This window comes from Chiloscyllium plagiosum, unplaced genomic scaffold, assembly GCF_037043375.1.
Source record: "Chiloscyllium plagiosum isolate Xiang-an unplaced genomic scaffold, Cpla_swu_hap1 HiC_scaffold_3, whole genome shotgun sequence".
NCBI lineage: Eukaryota > Metazoa > Chordata > Chondrichthyes > Orectolobiformes > Hemiscylliidae > Chiloscyllium > Chiloscyllium plagiosum.
This window is the reverse complement of record NW_028270141.1, coordinates 93,995,541-94,020,150: the sequence shown is the minus strand read 5'-3', so window position 1 is coordinate 94,020,150 and position 24,610 is coordinate 93,995,541. Positions and strand designations below refer to the sequence as shown.

Sequence of the window (24,610 nt, the reverse complement as noted above, 5' to 3'; positions counted from 1 at the left end):
AAAATAATTGGGATGTGATTTATTCTTTCTGAGCTACAGTGAGTGATCTTGAGTATGGGAGTTACATTACTATCTGGCTGCAAATCTGCATTCTCACTATATCTATGAAGCTCTTTGTACGTAGTAAAATTCTGCAAGTTTTTGGTGAAATTCTACAAGTTTTTGAACATGGTAATGAGTCCAAATTATAAATATTTTACAAAAGTGAAAAAGCTAAAAAGTGCACTGTAAATGATGACACATTCTCTCAGGAGGTTTTTAAACACAACTTGAAACTGCTTTGCAATTTTCTTCAAGTTGGTGTCAGCTCAATCATTTGTCTGATTCCATAGCTTCACAAAAGTTCACGACTACCTTTAGTTATGTGGGAAGAATATCTGTTGTTGCAAAATGGGGAAAATCATAAGAGCTATATACTTTTTTTTTAATCTACCTGGATTTCTATCTAACTAATTCAATACCCATTTAAATTGAACATTTTAAAAAACATTCTCTTTACCAAACTGTACCATTGTATGCCTAGTGACTTTTCATGCCTGATACATTACCTTAGTGCTATCTTCTTGCAAGTTTTTGTGTTCTCAAATTTATTTACTACACCTTCTCATTTAGTATAACCTGCAAATTTAGATCCATTTCTTTCAGGGCTATATTCAAATCATTGAAGTTGTCAGGAACCACAGACTTTCCCAAACAGAAGCCTGTGGGATACTCTAATCCACCTTCAACCACTCTGAGTACAACCCTTTCCTCATGTAATCCCATTTACTATTACTGCCTGAATTGCAGACCCTTGGCTCTCTCCTGCAATCTCCTGCATGATGCCTTTGCAAAAGCTTTCTGACAGCCAATCCACACCATATACAGAAGTATAAAATGGACTGTAAGAACGTATACATGTATTTTAGGAGAGTAGTTGAAGTAAAATTAGGCTGAGACAGGGGAATCAATTGTAGAAAAATTTAAAATTAGTGAATACTGTCTTCACAATATCAGATGCAAATTACATGCCAGAAATAGAAGGTATCCAAGGCAGCAGGAAGAATGAAAAATGTACTTTAAGTAATGTCAATAGAGAATAAGTATTGGAGAAACTGAAGCAACTAAAATGAGACCATAAGATGTCAGGACAGAAGTAGGCTATTCAGTCTGAGTCTGCTGCAGCAACCAATGGACTCACGGCTGACCTGATAATTCTCAACTCCACTTGCCTGCCTTTTCCCCATAACTCTTGATTCCTTTACTAATTAAAAATCTGACTCTCTCAACCTTGAACGTCCTTGAATGACCCAGCCTTGACAGCCCTCTGCGGTAGAAAAATTCCATAGATTCTGCACCGACTGAGAGAAGAAATTCCTGCTCACCTCCGTCTTGTATGGGCGACCCCTTCTGCTGAGATTATGCCCTCTCATTCTAGACTCTCCCACAAAGGTAAACAACTTCTTAGCGTCTACCCTGTCAAGCACCCTACAAATCTAACATTTTAGAAATATGAGTGTCACTGTCAAGGAGTCTGGAATGCAGATTCACAGTCTCAGGATAAGGACTCATTAAATTATGAAGGAGATGAGGAAAAATGTCTTCATTGGGAGGATTCGAAATCTTTGGCATTCTCTTTCCCAGTGGGCTGTGGATCATTCACTGAGTTGTCTTGTATCTATTTGTGGCTGAGATACACAGAGTTTAGATCTCTTTGCGAATCTAGGATTATGGAGTGCAGGCAAGGAAGTGGAGTTAAGAATTGGCCATGTAATAGAACAGAATCATAGAATCCCGACAATGTGAGAGCAGGTCATTTGGCTTTTCGAATCCATACCAATCCTCCAAAGAGAATCCTACCCAGTCTCATTCCCCTACCACTGAAACCCTGCATTTTCCATGACTAATCCACCTTGCCTACATATCCCTGGACACAATGGGCAATTTAGCATTGTCAATCCCACCTAACCTGCACATCTTTGGACTGTTGAAGGAAACTGGAGCACTCAGAGGAAATCCACAAAGACACGGGGAGCATTTGCAAACTCCACACAGACTGTCGCCCATGGGTGGAGACGAACCCGGGTCACTGGCGCTGCACGGCAGCAGTGCTAGCCACTGAGCCAATGAATAGTAGGGCAGGCTCAAGGTGCCTTAAGGATTACTCCTCCTCCTATTTCTCATGTTCTTACGTCTATGTACTTTTCTATCCAGCAAAGCTGTCATCTCATCAAGAACCTTTAACAAGTTTATCAAGCGCAGTCTTCCTTTCTGAATTCTGGTTACTTCTAATTATTTTCGTATGCTTGAGATATTTAATCATTTAGTCCTTAATTAAAGGCTCAAAATTCAATCAAATGTTAGAATAACTCTGTTTCCCTCATTCGAATTGCATTTGTCAATGTCAAGTCACTGGCACTCACCTGCTCTGTGACGAATGTTCAAGTATAGAGCTGAATTATTGTGACGTTACAGAGACTTTGCATAGCAACTGATGGCTGGCAGGACATGACTCCGTGATGAAAAGAGAGCCAAACTCAGTGGGATCATTTGAATCAGTGCTAACTAAAACCAAATCTAATTTTTGTTGCAGCAAGCAAGTACCTTATCTTGCAATTTACAAATAAGAAATCTTTAGAGAGGTTGTAGTGCTCCTCAGGGCTGCATGTGGGTCGTGGAACTGTCAAGTAATCTAAGTGGCAAACTCTCTACAAAATGAAATAAAAATGTCTATCTGGATCTGTAAGAGCTGAAAATAAATATGTTCTGGTAGTTTCAACATCTATTTGATATCATGACCCTAAGTGCTATCATTAGCATTATTAATACTTTCCAGAACCTGTAGTTATAGTTGGCAGGGCCAGAGTGGCGTTGTAAGTTCAAGGAGGTTATTTAAGGATTAGATGTCTTTATGAATACAAATATTTATTCTTGCTTGGGATTAGATGCTTGAAGAAATTTAAATGTATTGCATTTTTTTATGAATGGCACATTTTATATAGTAAACTCTGAAATGAATACTCTGAAATTTCATCTCAGCATGGTTGCTGAGTTTTACCTGTGGTTGATATTAGATGAGTTGGCGTGGAAGGTAGAGGAAAAGTAGTCCATGGGAAGGGAGGCAAGAGCTCCTAAGTTCGGTGTGGGGTCTATAGGGGCTCTGGATGGGTAGGGATCATGTGAGGCAAGTAGGTTCTGGCAGAGAATAGGAGCAAGAGCTAGGGATTGTATAAGAAAACAACCAATATTGATTCCCAGCCTAACTTCCAATCTCACTCATCCAGGAGTTTTCCTGCTCACCATGGGAGGAAAATTCTAGTCCATTTTTAGGTACTCTACTTTCTCCTTTCCAATTTGTCTAAGGATCTTTGAATGTATGCTTGCATTCCTTGTTATATTCCATAATACTTTTATTTATCACAATGCCTCTCACCACACTTTATTCAATTGCCTACATGAAAATAGCCTGCCTTGACACCTGACACCCTTTGTGGCTTCTTGAACTCATTCTGGTATTGGTGGACCAGCTCCTGTTTGCCCCCTCTCTCCGAATGAAAATCCAAAGGTTCGGGGTATTTTATACCCAAACTGTTTTGTCAACTTAGGAGAGAAAATTCAACCCAGTGTTTAGGTAGAGAACCTTTCTTCAGAAGAAAGGTGTAGTAAAGTTCCCTTGACCTGAACTGTTAAAGCTACTTATTTCTCCGCTGAATATTTCCAGCATTTTTTGTTTTTATTCCTTCCTGCAAATGCCATTTTTCTGTGCTAGCCTCGCTTATTACACTAATTTTCACAGCATTCCATTGTGCTAACTTGGTCTTGTAAGCTCAGAGTTGTTGCTCCATTAACATAACTATCAACTAACACTCTCTGCAGAAGAGATCTTTCTTCAGTGAGAGTTTTAAAACTTCATCTGAATCATTCTACCTTGTAGTTGGATTCAAATACTGTCTTCCATCCTTTAGGGGATACATGAGAATATGTTACATCAATCAATTTGAGCACTGCTCATTACACTTGTTGATGTTTTTGGTAACAAGATGTTGTCAGCTGATATTAAAACTCCATTTCAACTATTCCTTCCCTTTAGTTAGACAATTTTGCCATCTTAAGAAGGAACTATATAATTGATAATGGTAAAGTAGTCTTCATTCTGTGGATAGAGAGATTCATACTATGCAATCATCTTGATCCTCTTATCCCGAAAGGCCTTGAAGAAAGATAAGCGATCCAGTTTTATGAAAATATCAGCAAGTTAGTCGATGCAACCTAGGTTCAAGCATCGATCCTGTTTTTGAAGAGAATGAAATTAGACTACATTTCAGCAGTGATATAGAGGACCATTTCTTTTGTGTGCCAAGTATGTATTCTGTAAAATCGAAAGTGACAAGCATAGAGAAGTGTGTGGACATCGTTCCTATTCAAAGAATGAAGCAGAAAAGAACTTGCATTAATTTAACACATTTCACTTGCAAAACTTTACCAAGCACTTGGCAGAGATGCAAGGAAAAATGGATGTTTAGTCAAAAAAAAGATAAACAATGCTTGATCAAAATGCTAGGTTTTAAGGATAGATTTAAATCAAGAAAGACAGAGGATTAGGCTGTCCATTGAGGGTTTTGGCCCCAAGTAGCTGAAAGCATGCTTGCAAATAAAGAGACAGAACATGTAGTGTTAAGAATTTGAGGGGGCAGGTGATGAATATGAGATAACTGATACTATCTGTTTAAGTAATCTATATTTCTATAATCTACTTCACAGTGGATGAGTGTTGCATGTTATAGTCTTCTATATGCAATGATTGATGTTAGAGTTATATAGATAATTTAGCTGTGCTTTACCAATGAAAACAAAACCCACAAGAGCAAAGGTTAATTGATGTATGAGTACCAGATGAATACTATTATTATTTTGTTCCCTCCACTGCATCTATTTTTTATTTTTATGTATTTTAGCAACTTGAATATACTATATTTTGCCATTATATGTGAAAAATGAAGTGAAAAAAATTATTTTCACATTGTTATTGTTCATCAGCTGTTCAGAAAGTATTAATTGAGTTTGTGACATTTGAATCTCGTGTCTTCTAATGGTGTTCAAGCGTATTGTGAGAACAGTGAGATTGACAATAGAAACTGACTACATGGTGGTCTGCAATGGGTTACTGAAGAATTTGACATTCAGTGCTTATTATATGGAAATTAATGGATACCTAGGCATCATTATAAGTAAGAAAAAGAATAGTGAAATTTAGATGACATGGTAAAATATGAGAATGAAGCTCGACTGGTTATAATAGCTCTCAGAATCGTTAAAGCCTTCAAGTGACCTCTTGGCATTTACTTTGTTTTAAATACACATGTCATGTATGTGTTTTTCTTATATTTTAAAGGATTGTTGTGCACTGACAGCTGTCAATTTGTTTTTGGTAGTTTTTTGCTCAGTAAACTTATCACAGACAATTTTACGAACGAAATGGCATTTTTCAAGGCTTTCCGTTTTCTTCATGAACTTTCAAATCTGTCGTGTTTTTAATGGGCTTCCAAAGCCTTACCATCTCCAGGCAAAAATGGCATGCAGGAGAAAGCCAGCTTTTGTTTTCCATTAAAAACGGGGTAGCCAACCTCTGCAGGGGTGGATGTATGGTTTTAGAACATAGAACATAGAACAGTACAGCACAGAACAGGCCCTTCAGCCCACGATGTTGTGCCGACCATTGATCCTCATGTATGCATCCTTAAATTTCTGTGACCATATGCATGTCCAGCAGTCTCTTAAATGTCCCCAGTGACTTTGCTTCCACAACTGCTGCTGGCAACGCATTCCATGCTCTCACAACTCTGTGTAAAGAACCCGCCTCTGACATCCCCTCTGTACTTTCCTCCAACCAGCTTAAAACTATGACCCCTCGTGTTAGCAATTTCTGCCCTGGGAAATAGTCTCTGGCTATCGACTCTATCTATGCCTTTCATTATCTTCTATACCTCAATTAGGTCCCCTTTCCTCCTCCTTTTCTCCAATGAAAGAAGTCCGAGCTCAGTCAACCTCTCTTCATAAGATAAGCCCTCCAGTCCAGGCTGGATCCTGGTGAACCTCCTCTGAACCCTCTCCAAAGCATCCACATCTTTCCTATAATAGGGCAACCAGAACTGGGCGCAGTATTCCAAGTGCGGTATAACCAAAGCTTTTATGGAGCTACAACAAGATCTCACGACTCTTAAACTCAATCCCCCCGTTAAGGAAAGCCAAAACACCATATGCTTTCTTAACAACCCTGTCCACTTGGGTGGCCATTTTAAGGGATCTATGTACCTGCACACCAAGATCCCTCTGTTCCTCCAGACTGCCAAGAATCCTATCCTTAATCATGTACTCAGCTTTCAAATTCGACCTTCCAAAATGCATCACCTCGCATTTATCCAGGTTGAACACCATCTGCCACCTCTCAGCCCATCTCTGCATCCTGTCAATGTCCCGCTGCAGCCTATAACAGCCCTCTATACTGTCAACGACACCTCCAACCTTTGTGTCGTCTGCAAACTTGCTGACCCATCCTTCAATTCCCTCATCCAAGGCATTAATAAAAATTACAAACAGTAGAGGCCCAAGGACAGAGCCCTGTGGAGCACCACTCACCACTGACGTCCAAGCAGAATATTTTCCATCTACTACCACTCGCTGTCTTCTGTTGGCCAGCCAATTCTGTATCCAGACAGCTAAGTTCCCCTGTATCCCATTCCTCCTGACCTTCTGAATAAGCCTACCATGGGGAACCTTAATCAAATGCCTTGTTGAAGTCCATATACACCTCATCCACAGCTCGACCCTCATCAACTTTTCTAGTCACATCCTCAAAGAACTCGATAAGGTTTGTGAGGCATGACCTGCCCCTCACAAAGCTGTGTTGACTGCATTTAATCAAGCCATGCTCTTCCAGGTGGTCATAAATCCTATCCCTCAGAATCCTTTCTAATACCTTTTCATTATGGGTTTTCCCAAACTGCCAGATGTTTGAAGGAAAAATATAGAGAAAAATGGGAATGCAGAGAAAAATCAGGTTTATTCAGAAAAGAATGAATTGTGGCCATTTGCATTAAAAGATCCAGTCAAAACAGTCAACCTTGAGTTACATGGATGGATACAAGGAACGATAACCAGAAGCTTGGTGAAAAATGTGTGTTTACAAGAGCAGCTTAAAAGAGGAACAACAGTGCGGTTTGGGAAGGGAAGTCTGGAAATCTGGGGTTCAACCCTGAAGGCATACTTCCAAAGGTGTGACAAAGGAAATTTGTAATGCATTCAGTGTTTAAATTGAAGGAGCAGTGTTCCTGAAGGTTTAAAGAGCCACTCAGATGACGTGAGCATTGCTAGTCGGCCAACGTTTATTGCCTATCCCTAATTGTCCTTGAAAAGGTGGTGATGCCTTCTTGAACTGCTGCAGTTCATGTGCTATAGATTGAACCATAATGCCCTTAGGGAGGGAATTCCAGGATGTTGGCCTAGTGACAGTGAAGGAATGGTGATATATTTCCAAGTCAGGATATTGAGTGGTTTGGAGGAGACTTTGCAGATGATGTTATTCCCATCTATCTGCAGCTCTTGTCCTTCTAGATGGAAGTTGGTGTGGGTTTGGAAGGTCTGTCTACGGATCCTTTGTGTTTCCTGCAGAGCATCTTGTAGATAGTGCACACTACTGCTACTGAGCACTGGAGGTGGAGGGAGTGGATGCTTGTAGATGTGGTGTCAATCAAGCGGACTGCTTTGTCCTGGATGTTGTCAAGCTTCTTGAGTGTTGTGGAGCTGCACCAATCTAGACAAGTGGGGAGTGTTCCATTACACTCCTGACATGTGCCTTGTAGATGGTGGGCATGCTTTGGGGAGTCAGGAGGTGAGTTACTTGCTGCCGTATTCCTAGCCTCTGATCTGCTGTTGTAGCCCCTGCAATTAAAAGGTGAATCCATTTGAGTTTCTGGTCAATAGTAACCAGGATGTTGACAATGGGAGACTCGGTGATACTAACACCATTAGATGTTGAGGGGCAGTGGTTAGATTGTCTCTGATTGGTAATGGTCATTACCTGACATCTGTTTGTTGGAAATGTTATTTCCACTTCTCAGCCCAGTTTGGATATCACCAAATGCTTGTCTATATGGATGTGGACTGTTTCAGTACCTGAGGAGCTGTGAATGGTACTGATCATTGTGCAATTATCAGTGAACATCCCCACATCTGACCTTATGATAGAGGGAGGGCCATTGTTGAAGCTGCTGAAGATGGTTGATCCTAGAACACTGCCCTGAGGAACTTCTTCAGATGTCCTGAAGCTGAGATGACTGACCTCCAAAACTGAAAACTATCTTACGATGTGTCAGGTATGATTCCAACCAGCAGAGAGTTTGCCCTGTGATATCTTTTGATTCCAGTTTTAGTAGGGCTCCTTAATGCCACACTAGGTTGAATGTGGCGTTGATGTCAAGGGCTGCCATTTTCACCTGACCTCTGGAATTCAACTCTTTGTCCATGTTTGAACCAAGGCTATAATGAGCTCAGGAGCTGACTGGTCCTGGCAAAACCCAAACAGAGCATCACTGAGCAGACTATTGCTGAGCAGGTGCTGCTTGATAGCACTGTTGATGACACCTTCCATCACTTTACTATGATTGAGAATAGCCTGATGGGGTTGTAAATAGCCAGGTTGGAGTTATCCCTCTTTTTGTTTACAGGGCCTACCTGGCAATTTTTGGATAGATTCCAGTCTAGTAACTTGTTACAGAGAAAAAAAAGGCCATTGAATAAAAACAATGAGAAAGCCATATAATTAAACAAGAGAAGGATATTTATACTTGTATATAACTAGCTAAAATTTGAAATATTTTAATTAACTTGCATGTTTAAACATGTAAAATCATGCAAAGTGTACTTCTAACTCCTACACTGAATTTTAATATAATGAGTTAACTCGAGACAGTTTGAGAAAATGCAACTTCCATGTTACCTTATGTCCCCTCATTGTCAGAAGGGGTCAATGTAAATTTTCAATTGAGGCATTCGATGGTTGATTGTTTGGGTAAAAATAATGTACAAGGATATGGGGTAAAAGTAAGAGATTGACCCTGGAAGGTGACGCTCATTTAACGAGCTGGTGCAGGTGTGATGGACTGGATGGCCTCCTTGTGCACTACTAACACCTCTGTGATGTTACAGCTGAGAGTGTTCCATATTATAGCCAGATTCACATGGATCTGAGTAAACTCCACTGACATTTAAAAAGAGTGAGTGGGACCTTGCTGCAGACATTTTGCTCCATTTCTGACAGATTAAGTTTTTACTTGCGGGGCAATGGGACAGGGTGTGGATCAAATAGAAAGAAAAGGCAGAGTCAGGAGGGACATTTGACCTCAGTGTGAAGTTCAAACAGACCCCCATTTTGGCTGTTGCAAGAATATTAACCTGAAGTGTGGAAATCTTGAATTGATGAAGTCCCCAGAAATGCTCTGTTGAGTAAGGTCTGAAGCTTTTTCAATGTCCTAAGCTTCAAGTGTCAATAAGAGTTAAAGTAAAGCTCTGATGGACTACTTTGATTAACAGCTGTAGGTTAGAAACAAAGTAACATCAGATAGAACAGTCTCAATAAAGCTCTTTGCTGTTGATTCCCCATGGACTATCCTTATGTCTTTTTGAATACGTGGCTGAATTTCAAGATCTTCAGTGATCTCAGCAGAGTGTTTTGAGTTTATTATTCAGTCAATGGTGTGAAGAAGCTATTAAATTATTAGCTGTCTTTGATGAGGAATCTGAATAAACCCTTGCAGAAGCTAATCACTTGAAATTTAGAAGCTTTGAATTTTTTGATTGGGAAAGTTTATTTTACCCAATCAAGAATGTAGGTGTCAGAACTCTGTTTGATCCTTAGGATTTTTTTTTCCATGTGGCTTTTGAGCATGGTAGTTACTGAGTGAGTGATGACTGAGGTTGTGTTGAAGCTTTGAGGACCATAGGGAATAGGTAGGGACATGATTACTATTGATTTTACATGAAGTGTGTGAGACACCTATAGGGCTGGTGAGGGAAGAGGAAAGTGGGGATGTGCAATGGATGTCGGCAATGAACCTAACAACTTGTAAAATTACTGGGACGAAGACTCAGAGAACCTAACTAGACCTTCTAACCAGCCTGCCTTCGACTCCCCCGTGACCACTCTCCTTCTGACACAGCAGGCCCAATTTTATCGTGTACCTCCCCACTCAGACTGAAAATTCAAGATTATTGAGCTACACAATAACAAATACTATAAAAAAAAAAGCTAGAATCCAGTGCAGGACTCGTTTTCAGCAATCACTCATTAATGCGTGTGATTGTCCTCCAAGCAATTCAATGTCACTGGTCACGGGTGGGTCTCTTGTGGCTGATCAGTCAGATCCAAGAGCCCCATCTCCAACCACACATTTGGTGGGTGTTTGCAGGAGGTGGAAATCTCTAGTATTCCTTGCTGTAGTTCCTTTTCAGACTTGCTTTTGCCAAAGAATTGCATCCTTTCATACAGCTTCTTCTAAGCAATTTTGTTCTGAATGTGGGTCTCCCATGTGTTGCAATCCACATTGCATTTCTTAAGGGAAGCCTTCAGGAAGTCATTGAAGCATTTCCTTTGCTCTCTTCACATTTACATGCCTTCCTTGAGCTGGGTAAAGATGATTTGCTTTGGCAGTTGGAACTCAATCGTCCTAAGCACGTGGCCAGTCCAGCAGAATTGATTTTGGATGATCATGGCCTCAATATTGCTACTATTGACTGCCTCATGGAAGCTGATGCTAGTAAGCCTGTCCTCCCAGCTGATGTGGAGAGTTTGTCTCAAATAGTTTTGATGATACTTCTCAAGGGTCTCCAGGTGGCAAGTATATGTAGTCCAAGTTTTGGAGCTTACAGCAGAGTTGGTAGGATGACTGCCTTATGCACAAGGATCTTGGTATCAGCATAGATGTCCCAGTTGTCAGAGAAGATCTTTAGTTGTGTAAAGAAGGCACTCATAAATTAGATGTTACGTTGAGTCTCCTCATCGATGTCAGCCTTAGATGAGAGGTAGTATTGGGAGAGATGGACCAGAACTTGATCTGAGCCAGGTTGGTAAAAGATGCCCTAAAAGTAGTCTGTTCTGTCACCAACCTGGCTAGAAAACCATTTCCAGTGGGCTCATCTACCTACTGTCTGAAAAGCAAAGTCAAGCTCAATCTCAGAATCTGGAATGTATGAACTCTCATCAATGACAAGCAAAACAATCATCCCTTGTTGCACATGAATTCAGGCACTTCAGCATTGATATTGCTGCTTTGCAGGAGACACAAAGGGCAGACGAAGGACAGTTGAGGAGAGAAGATGGTAGAACAGCACTGTAATGTGCTAAAATAATTGTATTGCACAGACATGAACAAAGAGGAAAAGGTAGTGTAGAGGCAAATCTGATCAATAACAGTTTCTTCAGATTTTGCATTTTTCTAAGTGAATTATTGGACTAGGTTCAATTGTAGTTTGTGGTTTTGCTAAAGATTAATTTAATAAGAGATGACTGGTATGTTTAATCTGTATTTTGTAGATTTTTGGAGCCTTTTCTGTGTGCTTTTATAAAATTTTGGAGTGTTCAAATTAATTGACTGGGTGATGATATCTTTGTGGAACTCTGTTACTGTTAATATTTTTTTGAAATTCTGTGTGAGTTAGATAAGTGTCAATAATAAGTCATGAGTAGGTCTTGTGAGAAAGGGGGAATAGAGGGAAGCTATAGTGGGAGATGAAAGGCAATCATAATGTTGAAATGGTGTAACAGCATATGTGGAATAAGGCAGCTACTCTTTCAGTTTTGTCATGGTGATATACATTTTATTATTTCAAAAACCATTTGATGAGATAAGATGGCAAACTTGAGTGTGCAGTTCCTTGTGCTGCATTATCTCTTGGAATTGCCTACTCCAAAATAAAACCTTGTTCCATTTTTTATTCCACAGCAGCTAGCTTTGATTTATGTACTCATTTGTTTTATTTTGCCCAGTAATTTTACACTGTGGCATATCTTCCCAAATTCTGGTAGCTTGATTTTTCATAAGAGAATACCTTATAAAGTGGCAGGATATCTACATCAGATTAACTGAATAAAGCAGGAAAAGGAACCAGAGCTGTATTCAGTATTAGGGGAGTTGTTTTTATCTATTCAGTGATGTGCTTATCCAAGTCAGCCTCTGACACCAAAAGAAAGAGATGAACAACCAAATTAAATCCTAATGATTTTGGTTTATTCTGCTGCCAGAAAAAGAAAATTATCAAAACAATCCTCTTTTCCCCTGTCCCTCCCTATTATTAAGGAGATACAAGAAGATAAATGAGTTCAGTGTGAACCCAAGAGAGTGTGAATGGTGTATGAAATTTTAAGTGAATACAGAAAGTACTGTGCACTATCTGGCCTGAAGCTAGACACATCTATTGAAAATTGAATGCAGTGGAATTCTTAGAATAGACTCAACTTTGAATTTACATCAATGCAAAAATAACTGTAATAACCAAGGAGACTATACGTAGAGTGCAGTAAAACTGAGGTGTAAAACCACCAACCCTCTGAGGAGACCATCTTGTAGCAATTTGTGTTTTCATCAACCGTGGGAATTTCTAGCATTATTTCTCTTACTGGCTGTGTTAGTCATCATTGTGGTAATGGTCTTTCTCTGTGTGAATATCCCTATTGTTTTGTAATTTGCTATTGGAATTTGCCTTGTTACTATTGACCCTTTGCAGAAATCTGACAATGCCAGTCTGTATTTTTAGTGGGGTTTGGTGTACCAGTGAGTGACGAGGTGCAATTGTGTGGCTTAAATTCTCTACATCTGGTCAGTTTCTTAACCTAATCCAACTCAACCCAACCCAACCAAACCAACTGGGGAGAATTGGTGAACATGACATGAGCATTTCCTCATGAGAATAGATGGAAAACCAGAAGCGGAGCCACCCAGGACTGCGCGTGTACACCTTTCAGCTTCAGTGGAGTAGAAGCTGATCATTTGAGCAAATATCTTGGAACGCTTTTAAAAAATGAGAAAGATGAAAGAGAGAGATACTTTTTACATTAATTGTTGTGTATGTCAATGTTCACAAACTAAAAATTTACTTTACCTTAAATGTTGGGGAGGGCTTCTTACTGTGTTTTTCCCTGAATTACACACTTCAAGCAAAATGTTCCAATAACCTAGAAATAAGGTAACATCTGTGCTATGTTTTTACTAAAGCAACATGTCTGATTAATTTTATGACCAGCATTTCTTCAGCCTGTGACTCATTTATGGCTCATTTTGAGTGATGCAGAAGTTCTAAAACTTGGATTTAGAATTTAGAAGTAAATAGGATCCAGTGGTTCATTTATTCTGCAGTCTTCAATTTTCTTTTGCATCTCCAATTCAGTATCCCTGCTGGTCTGGAAATATCATAGAAACAAAAGATTATTGAGGTGAATGGCATCGATTCATTTCAAGGGAAACAAAATAAGGGCATGAGAGGTAAAGGAATAAAAAGATATGTTGATGGGTTAGCTGAAGAAGAGTGAAACAAGCTAATGTGAAGCATAATTCCAGTATGAAGTTACTGGGCTGATTGGTCTATTTCTGTGCTAGAAACATATAATATGCAGTAATACTGTCAAGTCATTGTTCTTATTTATCGTGAATGTTAATATGCTAAATATCTAACCAATTGCTCTGGACAGCTACCAGTCTCGATCCTTTATTTAGATGCTGAGCAACCAACATGATATATTTATGTATCATTTATTTTATTCTGTTTTGTGTAACTCAGTGCAGGACAGAGGATGAAATGATGCGACTAACTCTGTGTTCTGTTGCTGTAATCAGCATTATTTAATTGACTTGCAGCTTTATAATTACTTTCATACTATGCATTACTCTATATGGTTTGTGTGCAGAAATTCCAGTTAACTATGGAATCCTTTGGTTGGCAGTGGTCAGTACTGTTCGATTCTGCCACTCTAGGTGGTTTGCTATTGACAGTTTCTTTAGGTTGTCTGATCTGTGAATGTCACAGTTGCCACTTTATTTCTGGGACAGCACTGATCTATTCTGGTGCCACAAGCAGCCTTGCATGTTAGTAAAAGGTCTCAGCATTTTCAAGATTCCTCCCTTAGGGAGAGGTGTTCAGAGGCACAGAGCCCCTGGTAACTGCGATCTGTGCAGATTCACATCTAGAGGGAACTGCATTTTGAGCCTGTAATGATTTGTTTGGCCATGAGCTAATCGATGGCCTGAATACCTTGGGACTCATTAAACTGCATTTGTGGTAGATGTAACCTAAGTTTAGAGCAGTATTTTGAGAAAGGCAGTGACAGGCTTTAATGCCTAATTGACCTCTTTTCCCTTTGTTTCTCTATCCACGTTGCCTCTGATGTGTCCCATAACGGCAGCAAACAGCACTGCTCAGCATTCTGAACTTCTGCTTGGAACTTCAGCACCTCAGCCTTGGCAGCTGTGTCATGGTAAGAACTTGGAGTTGCATGAACTAATCATTTACTTCTGAGGTCAACTATGGTCTTATTTGAGAGTACTGATAGCATAAAGTCTTTGAAATACCAAATTATTTCATAATGTTTTTAAAAGGAAGTATATCAAAAACACAAAATTGGGCAAATACTTACTATGGAATAAAATTGCCTGTAGAGAATGCAGTTTTCAAGAAATCATTAGTATGGGCACAGTGTCATGAATTATACTTTTGCCTTAAATAATTCATAATTTATCATTTTCGTCTAATACCTAATGAGAAAACACCACTGAATTAATTGAGCAGACTTTTAGGCTGCCTGTTCCCAGATTTAGATTTTTAATTTCTGTTTGAATAAAAAGTTGATCTGCCATTATTTTTAGAACCAAATAAATTCTAAAATCTCCAAATACAAAGAAAAGCTATCATATGCAATAGATAGGAAGATTTTTACTTTAACAAGTCAGTCATAACTTTGCAGATGAGAGATAGATATAACAACTGACAGAAACTTGCTAGAGATTTGCAGCTATTAAGCATTAGATTTTTCTCAATCTGCATACAAGGATTTGATATTTTTCTTTGTACATTATCAATAATTTGAATTGTAAACATAGGAGTAACTATCTCTCGAAAAGGATACAGGAAAAAATCTTTTATCATTGTGAAAAGTAAGTGTGAATATTGTTTTTACTTTTCACACTTAAAGTTATAAAATTATAGATATCTTTACTTTGTTATTATTCTGCTACTAGTACCATCTTGTGACTCCTTCTCTAAACAAAACTTATATATTTATACTTTAATAAATCAAGTCACTGTATTGCCGTGAGAACATATTAAGATGTTTCTTGAAATGTATTATACTGAACCCAATCAGCTTTTCAACAATGGTGATTATGTAAAATTAGCTTTCAGACACATATCAAGGCTCAAAAACTTCAGTTGTATTTGGGAAAAAGATTGTAAAACGGGCCTAAAAGTTGGTAGAAATGTGTTTACAATTATCGTCAAAACTTTGTATGACAGATTTTGCAAAGCAATACTTCTAACAAATGCACTTCTCTTCATAGTTGTGCTTTTTAAATTTCTATGGTCGAACTCACCCAAAGCAAGTGAAAGGTTTGTTTTGATGGGTGTGCTCTCACAAGGTTTGACTCCATATTATGGATTAAATTTAATGTGTTCCTGCTGATCTTTTAGGAATACGCAAGACTCTTAGCTCAGGCAATATGGTTGTTGGTGAATGATCTTGGTTTTTCTCATGAGGCGAAAATAACAGAACATTCTGTACTTGCAGCCATATTCTGTGAATATTGTTGACCTTGAGATTAAAATCCTCTCAGGATGAAATCAGAAGTGTACACTATCTGGTTGATGAGTTCACACTTAATTATTTTACTTTTCACTAGGGTAAGATATTATTTTCAGGCATTTTGAAATAGCAGCAATTCCCTGGGCTAAAATATGTGATTTGCATTCTACCATCAATTCACCTTACTGTAATTTTCAATAAAATGCCATCTAATAAGTTTAGATTTTTGAGCTGTGAACTAAAGAGTTTTTCTTTCAAACAAAAGATATTCTTACCTCATCCCTGCAACAAGAATTAAACTAACCTCTACCATTGGTGAATAAATCAATATAAGCACTTTGAATAAAATGAAAGGGCATTGATGTTGAAATTGTTTTGTAGGGAGAACTTAACATGATTGAACTTTCTGTTTCTGCTGTTTGATGGAGATTTTAACCTGTTTTTTAAAATAAATGTTCAACAAGCTTGTTAAATAGCAAGTAGAGAAGAATTTCAGGAAAACGCAAAAAAAATGTTTTTAGTATTCCACAGTCTGATTTCAAATATATTGGTTAGTAAACTATTACTCCCATAACTATGAAAACAGTTGCAACTTATGCAACTAATGTGTATCTGCGCTTTTTAAGAATGGTTAAATATTCTGAGGTTTTTGTGATGTAACTCAGTTATCAAGTCATTTACAGTTTGTTGAGAAGAGACATGCAGGATTCTTTTGATCAGTAGAAGACAGCAAAGATTTTCAACTATCTTATAATTTGATTGTGAGAAGATAAATGTGTTTAAGAAAAGTATGTGCAAATAATTTAAGTAGATCTGCAGATTTTCTTTGCAATGAATTGCATTAGATTTGTATGTTGTGGACAACCCCTTTATAAATAATTTGAAAAGTCCAATAACACATTAGCTAAAATGATATTCTTTCATACCAAAATAGCCAATAGCATGATGGAAACTTCTATCTTTTTGAAGGTGAAAGAAAAGGCAGTGGAGAGAGATTAATACCTCCTTAACATGCTTCATGTGTTTCTCACTTGGGAGAAAAAGTGAATGTCTGTTATGAGTTTCAAAGAAGAGTCATGTTAGACTTGAAACTTTTAACTCAGTTTCTGTGTCATATACTGTATCCATTGCACCCGATGTGCTCTCCTCTGCATCGGGGAGACAGGACGTCAATTTGCGGATCCTTTCAGAGAATGGCTCTGAGACACCTGCACCAACCAACCCCACCGCCCCATGGCTGAACTCTTCAACTCCCCCTCCCACTCCTCCAAGGACATGCAGGTCCTGGGCATCCTCCATCGCCAAGCCCTAACCGCCCGACGCCTGGAGGAAAAGCACCTCATCTTCTGCCTTAGGACCCTGCAACCACATGGGATTAATGTGGATTTCACTAGTTTCCTCATTTCCCCTCCCCCACCTTATCCCAGTCTCAAGCCTCCAAATTGACACCGCCCTCCTGACCTATCCATCATCTTTCCCATCTATTCGCTCCACCCTCCTCTCTGACCTATCACCACCTCCAACACTTCCATCTACCTATTGCACTCTTAGCTGCCCCCACCCAACCCTCTTCCATTTACCTATCAGCCCCCCCAGCTCACAAGCTTCATTCCTGATTAAAGGCTTATGATTGAAATGTTGATTCTCCTGGTCCTTGGATGCTGCCTGACCTGCTGTGCTTTTCCAGAACCACACTCTCGACTCTGATCTCCTGCATCTGCAGTCCTCATTTTCTCCAAGAGTGTTGTTAGTTCAGATTAAGTGATCGGATTGTGAGAATGGCAGAGCAATGGTGTGTCTCCTGCCGGACTTGAAAGGACGGACACTCCCAGTGGAGTGGGGGAAGGGGAGAGAGGACGTAGTGACAGAGAATTTAACAAATAAAGCTAAAAGAAAGGAAAGAAATGGGTCCACAATTTGTATGTGTTGAACTGAATATTGAGCCCACAAGGTTGGTAAAATGCCTAGTTGGAAGGTGAGAAGTTGTCCTCCAGTTTGCAATGTGATTCACTGGAGCTTACTACTTCTCTAGTGTATACACTTTGAAGAAATCTCCAAACTTGTTTTTTTAATGAAGAACTTTATTTTTTTCTGTAAGAACATCATTGAGATGAGATTTGGATTATTTTTAATTGTTGACCTTCTGCTGTCCAGGTTGATGACTATGACGTTGTGGCTAGCGTGATTGGTGCTAAGTGTAAAAAGCTACGATCCCTAGATTTGTGGAGATGTAAAAATATCACAGAAAATGGCATAGCTGCTATAGTATCGGGCTGCCGACTCCTGGAAGAATTGGATCTCGGATGGTGCCCAATGTTACAAAGTAGCACAGGATGCTTCATAAAGCTTGCTCGCAAACTGCCCAACTTGCGCAAGATCTTTTTGACAGCCAACAGATCTGTTTGTGACACAGATATCGAGGAGCTGGCTGAAAATTGCCCTCGTCTGTTCTATGTGGACATATTAGGTAAGAAAATGGTTTAATAGAATGAGACTTATGCTTTGTAAGATTCATTTGGTTGTAAAGCAAAAGAAAAAGTATTTACAAGCTATGTCTTCCTCAGTAATCTGTAGTTTATAGTTTCATGGTCACACTTCTGGAATTTTTCAGTAAATGTGCTTTGTTTATGTGCTAAACTCAACATCCAATAGGTGTACTCCACTATGGAATCTGGGCAGATGATAAACTCTTATTCTGTGAACAGGTTTCCAGGGAAAGCTGAGATTTCAACTTTGGAAAGAAAGTTTGTTTTGCTAAAGTAACTTCCAGCCTATTTTTGTGTACTCTGAATTAAGAAACAAGGAATTCATTAAGCCTGATCTTATACCTAATCTCTGTACAATAAAATTAAGCTGGTTTGTATTCTTTGCAGTTTGTGACATTTTGAATTGTGCTTAGAGACTACAATGTTATTTTAAAGCATTGCAGTTCATGGTTATAATCCTCTTCTCCCCCATCCCTATTATACTAAAGGAAATACCCTTATTAATTAAATGAATGTTATCAGTAAAACTGATAATCCCCTGCCTCCAAGCACCCTAAGCAGCAGCTGTGTGCCAATAGGGCAGAGTGGATACTGCTAATAGTCTGACTAACCTTTGTTTCTTGTTAACTTAAAGCCTATGAAGCGCACAGCATAATTCATAGTTCCACCAAATAAGAAAAATGAGGCATATTCACAGATGCTCCATTCAAGAAAACTGGCTTCCATCTAAAAAGGGGTGAAAAACACTAAGATGTTAAACATTAAACTATTTTGCCTGCTAACTTCTTGACCTGTGTTGTTGCATGTACAAAGCTTTATTGAACTTCATCAAAGTCAATCCAGTAGCAAGATAACTTACTATTCCTTGTATTCCTTGACTTCCTTGTCATAATTTGAAGCAGCAATTCATTCAAAAGTACCCCATTCCGCTGTGATTGAATTTAACTTCAGTTTAAAGAAAACCAGCAAAATCAACCCAGTCCCAAGAATAAAACTGAGTCTTGTTTAGTGTTTCATTCTGTAGCCCACAGAAACAAATAATGAATTGACTGTAGATCAATAAATTTCAGACAATGTGGAGGTGTGTGTCAGAGAGCTTAAGCACATAGAGTCATAGAGATGTACAGCACGGAAACAGACACTTTGGTCCAACCTGTCCATGCCGACCAGATATCCCAGCCCAATCTAGTCCCACCTGCCAGCACCTGGCCCATATCCCTCCAAACCCTTCCTATTCATATACCCATCCAAATGCCTCTTAAATGTTGCAATTGTACCAGCCTCCACCACATCCTCTGGCAGCTCATTCCATATACGTACCACCCTCTGCGTGAAAAAGTTGCCCCTTAGGTCTCTTTTATATCTTTCCCCTCTCACCCTAAACCTATGCCCTCTAGTTCTGGACTCCCCGACCCCAGGGAAAAGACTTTGTCTATTTATCCTATCCATGCCCCTCATAATTTTGTAAACCTCTATAAGGTCACCCCTCAGCCTCCGACACTCCAGGCAAAACAGCCCAGCCTATTCAGCCTCTCCCTATAGCTCAGATCCTCCAAACCTGGCAATATCCTTGTAAATCGTTTCTGAAACCTTTCAGGTTCCACAACATCTTTCCGATAGGAAGGAGACCAGAATTGCACGCAGTATTCCAGCGGTGGCCTAACCAATGTCCTGTACAGCCGCAACATGACCTCCCAACTCCTGTACTCAATACTCTGACCAATAAAGGTTAGAGCAATGTTGTCCAATACGTTAGACATTAGTAATATGTGGCTATTTGTGAATCGAGATGACTGTAAGTGTATTCTGATCCATAAATGAAAAAGATTAATAGAGTTGTTCCTTGAGCATGCAAACCTGATACCTGAATTCCATATAGTACACATAGGTAGTGTAATGTTTTTGTGCATTTGTTAGTAATGTGGTATCAGGAAAGCAGAGCATGCAAATGTTTTATTCTAGGTGTGCCTTTGGTTGCCTTCTAAAACTTTTAGTTACCTTCTAAAGTGGTGCACAAGATTAGATTAAATTCCCTACAGTGTGGTAACAGGCCCTTCGGCCCAACCAGTCCACACTGACCCTCTGAAGAGTAACCCACCCAGATCCACTTCCCTCTGACTAATGCACCTAACACTATTGGCAATTTAGCCTGGCCAGTTCACCTGACCGGCACATCTTTGGACTGTGGGAGGAAACCGGAGCACCCGGAAGAAACCCATGCAGATTCGGGGAGAAACTCCACACACACAGTTGCCCAAGGCTGGAATCGAACCTGGGACCCTGGTGCTGTGAGCCACCGTGCCGACCCTCGTGGATAAAATTGCAAGAATTCTGCATAACAGAAGCAGCAGCAATATTATACAGTTGAGAGGGCTGTCATCATTATCATCAATTGGAATAGCGCTTAAGACTATCAGAAGAAAGCAAATCCAATAGTAATGAGCAGCTCCAATGGAGCCCATTATGGTGAAAGGCAAGTGGTATCCTACTATATTCTGGATAATGTAGGGATGGAGTTTCTGGCAGGTATCATCTAATGAGAATAAACTCTGGATTGAGACTTACAACACCAATTGCAAAAATTCGACAAAAATCTGAGCTGCAGTACTATGTTGGGGTAAAGACCAACATTTCAGCACATTATTTTGATAATTGTTAATGTTCTTTAGTGTTTTGCGGACACCTGCATTGAAATTCCTTTGGTTTTTCACAAATCAGCGTGCTCATTTAACAAGTCCACCACTCCTTATTATCCATTATAGTTTTGCTTGCATCCGTTCTTTTCAATTTCCTCTTTGCCATTCTCTTCCTTATAAATCCTTCGCAATCTCCTTTTTTTGCATATTTCCAATTTTGTTCCTTGTATTATTTTCTTGGTTTTTATAGATCTTCTAATTTGCTGGATTTCCCAATATGTATTTTTGTAAACCTTTTCTCAAAGCTTGACACTTTTTTTATTTCTCATTTTTTGTAGTTAGCCCTTTAACTATCAAGATGGCTCACGTTGCCTTTTAGGGAATGTATTGGTTACATATTGAACAAGGTATATGAAACTTGCCACCTCTTGCCTCTAAGTTTATTCATAAACCATAAGCCCAATTTGCTGCACTTAATTTATTTTCCATCTGTCCAAAGCTTACTTTCTTAAATTTAAAACTTGGGTTTGTAGCTTTCCATCTAAAGCAATTTATGAAATTCAGTGATTCAGTGATCAATCTTTGCAAGATTCTTCTTGATTCTTCATTATTAAGTATTCACTAAACCCTGAATTATTAGTTACTCTGTTAGTTCTAAACATAGGAGAAAGTGAGGACTGCAGATGCTGGAAATCAGAGCTGAAAATGTGTTGTTGGAAAAGCGCAGCAGGTCAGGCAGCATCCAAGGAACAGGATAATCGACGTTTCGGGCATAAGCCCTTCTTCAGGAATGGAAGGGCTTATGCCCGAAACGTCGATTCTCCTGTTCCTTGGATGCTGCCTGACCTGCTGCGCTAGTTCTAAACATATTCTGGAAAACTGAATTAAATACAATGTAGAAGTTAGGAGCAAGTTAATTGTCTTTCCTACTTGAAATGTTCTGATTCTCTTAGTTTGTGCTCATCAAAATCTCCAACAATAACCATATAGTTTTTAATGTATACTTCCTTGATTTCCACACACCTAAATCCAGAAAATCAGTGTCTGAGATCCATATATTTTGCAGGGCTTTAATGAAATGGATGTAGAAATGTTTCCACAAATGGGGAAATCAAATCCTTAGACCATAAATATGAGATAGTAACCAATAAATCCCTTTCACAATTCAGGAGAGACATGCGCGAAGAATGGTAAGAATGAAGAAGTTGCTACTACAATAAGGAATTAATGTAAATACTGTGGATATATTTGAATGCAAGTGCATGATGAGCAGAGAGATAAAAGCACTTGTCAGTCAAGTTAAGTTAAGGAATATGGGGGCAGGTTCATGTGGAGCATTATGAATTGTGTGAAAGTGTACAGGAACAGACATAGTCTATTATGCTCCTTGAGTCTGTTCTGCCACTCAATAAAATCATGGCTGAACTGTAACCTGAGGCCATGAGCTGGATTTGGAAGGAAAGATGACTGGAAGCTGACTCACACTTTGCAAGCATGCTCTGCAGAAGTATCATGCTGTGAGTGGACGAAAGTGTTTGAGAGTGTGACTTCTGCCCTTTGGTGCAAATAGGCCCCCAGATTGAGAGCTGCAAGTCGTTGTAACTGGCCACAAATTCCGTAAGTCTGAGAATTCAATGGTGGGTGCCACCAGGACAGCAGAAAGAAGTCGTAAGGAGACTCCAGAAAGCTGAGTGCTGGGATATAGGGCAAGGAGGAAGGCTGAATGGGAAGATGGTGGGCTAGCCACCTGATCTATTGTGTGTACCCCCTGCTCACAACATATGCAGCATGAGCATATAAATTCCTCACATCATTCATGTTCATACTTAATATCACTTTCATATCTTTGGTCAACAAAAAGCTACCAGTTTCAAAATTAACAAATCACTGAGCATCAGTTGCATTGAATTAACACTAGCTCTCTAAATGAGCTTCATAACTAAGTGCCTTTTGCCATACCATTGCACATTTCTTCTATTTTAAGCGTCATCCAATACTGTCCTAAATGTCTCAATTGACTCTGACTCCGTCACACTTCTGGGCAGTGCATTCCATACATGAACAACTTACAGTGTGGACATTTTTTTTCTCTCACCTCACATTTGCTTCCTTTGCAAATCACTTTCAATCTGTGCACTCTAATTCCTGATTCTTTTTTCAAGTGGGAACACTTTCTTCCAAATACTCTCCCGTCCCCTCATAATTTTGAAAATAAAGCAGATTACAAACCTTATGAAAAGCTTAAACTCTAAGCTACATTAGCTGGAAATAATTTGAATTGCTTACATACTCATCGTTCAAAATTATGAATAATTTGTGAAATTTTAATTGTGTTGATCATTTTCAACCAAGAAATGATTTTATAAATATTTTTATATGATCAACAAAAGTCTATAGTTCTAGTATTTAACTCTTTCTTTCAATATCTATGTGGCAAAAGAGGGAATCCTGGAAAAGATTTCTAGAAAACTGTCGGAGGCGATGGATGAATAAAAATAAGTGGGCTGTAACATTTGTTTGCCTCGGGTGCTTCAAAGTTGCTTTCTACAATGATGTTCGTGAGGAACACTGCAGAGGTCACGTGGGTAGTGGCCAGGGTGCTTTCTTTCTCTGGAAATTCGATGTAGTCTAGATAGCACTACTTTCAAGTGGTAAATATGTGAATAATTTTTGAGCCTTTGAATTTCTGATTTTGCTGCAAATAGAATGTTTTTATTTCCATTTTACAAATTCCAAGAATTTATTTACATCAGGATGCAAAAGCAATTAATTCAAAATTTCAGGCTTAACATAATTTCATGGAACTGCCAAACTAAAATGATCACATATTTTGAAAAGTTATAAAGTAAATCATTTGAAAACATTGCATTTTGTATGTGTTGACCAACATCTTCATCTTGTGCACTATCTTGTCAGTAATCTAAATGCAAGATTCTATTCAACAGATATTGATGCTGTATCCAAAGACAAGTACATATTTCATTGTAGGGAAACTGAAAGGTTATTTGTGATGTGCTGATGTAGATTGTCCAATCCTTACTGGTGATTCCACAGTCTTCACTTGGATCATTGTATTCATCTTGTTAAGACTCCATGTTTCATTGTGAAGAAATATGTTTTTTTTTTCATTTTATGATATTGAATCCTTTCATTTGTACATTTTAGAAGGCATTAATCAAAAGTCATTAAGTTTACAAAATATTCCGTAATAGAAACTTCTCCATTTGTAGTTCTCCCCTGAAAATTAAATCTATTTTTCAATTAATTTCAAAGGGGTTTCCTCACCCTTCTCTTCTGTCTTCTTCCTCTTCTCTCTATGACATCACCTTCTGAAAAGATTTGCAGCACCTGTTGGAGGCTCAGGATCTGTAAGATTGATACATCAGCTAACCTTTCCCCTACAAACTTTTGGACTGTCAAAGCTATTCGTGTAACTATTTCCGCAGTTATTTCATCTATTTTGTTCCCAATTTTACTTGTGATCTGGGCTTTTACTGTTCTTTGTAAACATTACTCCTTTTATGTTCCTTTTAAACAATAATCTAGAGCATTCAAGCATTACCAAAATTGTCAAACAGCGTAACTTTTCAATAAAATAGAAAACAAGAAAAAAAAATCCAGCTTGGCATCAGTTTACTTCTGATATCCTTATCTAATTAATTTTTATA

At 38.8% G+C, this 24,610-nt stretch overlaps 1 protein-coding gene across 2 annotated transcripts in view; it reads left to right on the top strand.

Annotated features, from left to right (window-relative positions):
- The window catches only part of fbxl4 (F-box and leucine-rich repeat protein 4), a 110,804-nt gene that overhangs the window by 78,756 nt on the left and 7,438 nt on the right, over positions 1-24,610 (top strand). For both annotated transcript variants that reach the window (XM_087981537.1, XM_043685479.2), the window contains exons 6-7: positions 14,429-14,500; positions 17,975-18,287. In XM_087981537.1, coding sequence (XP_087837663.1) covers positions 14,429-14,500; positions 17,975-18,287 — 385 coding nt within the window. The remainder of the gene's footprint in view (positions 1-14,428; positions 14,501-17,974; positions 18,288-24,610) is intronic.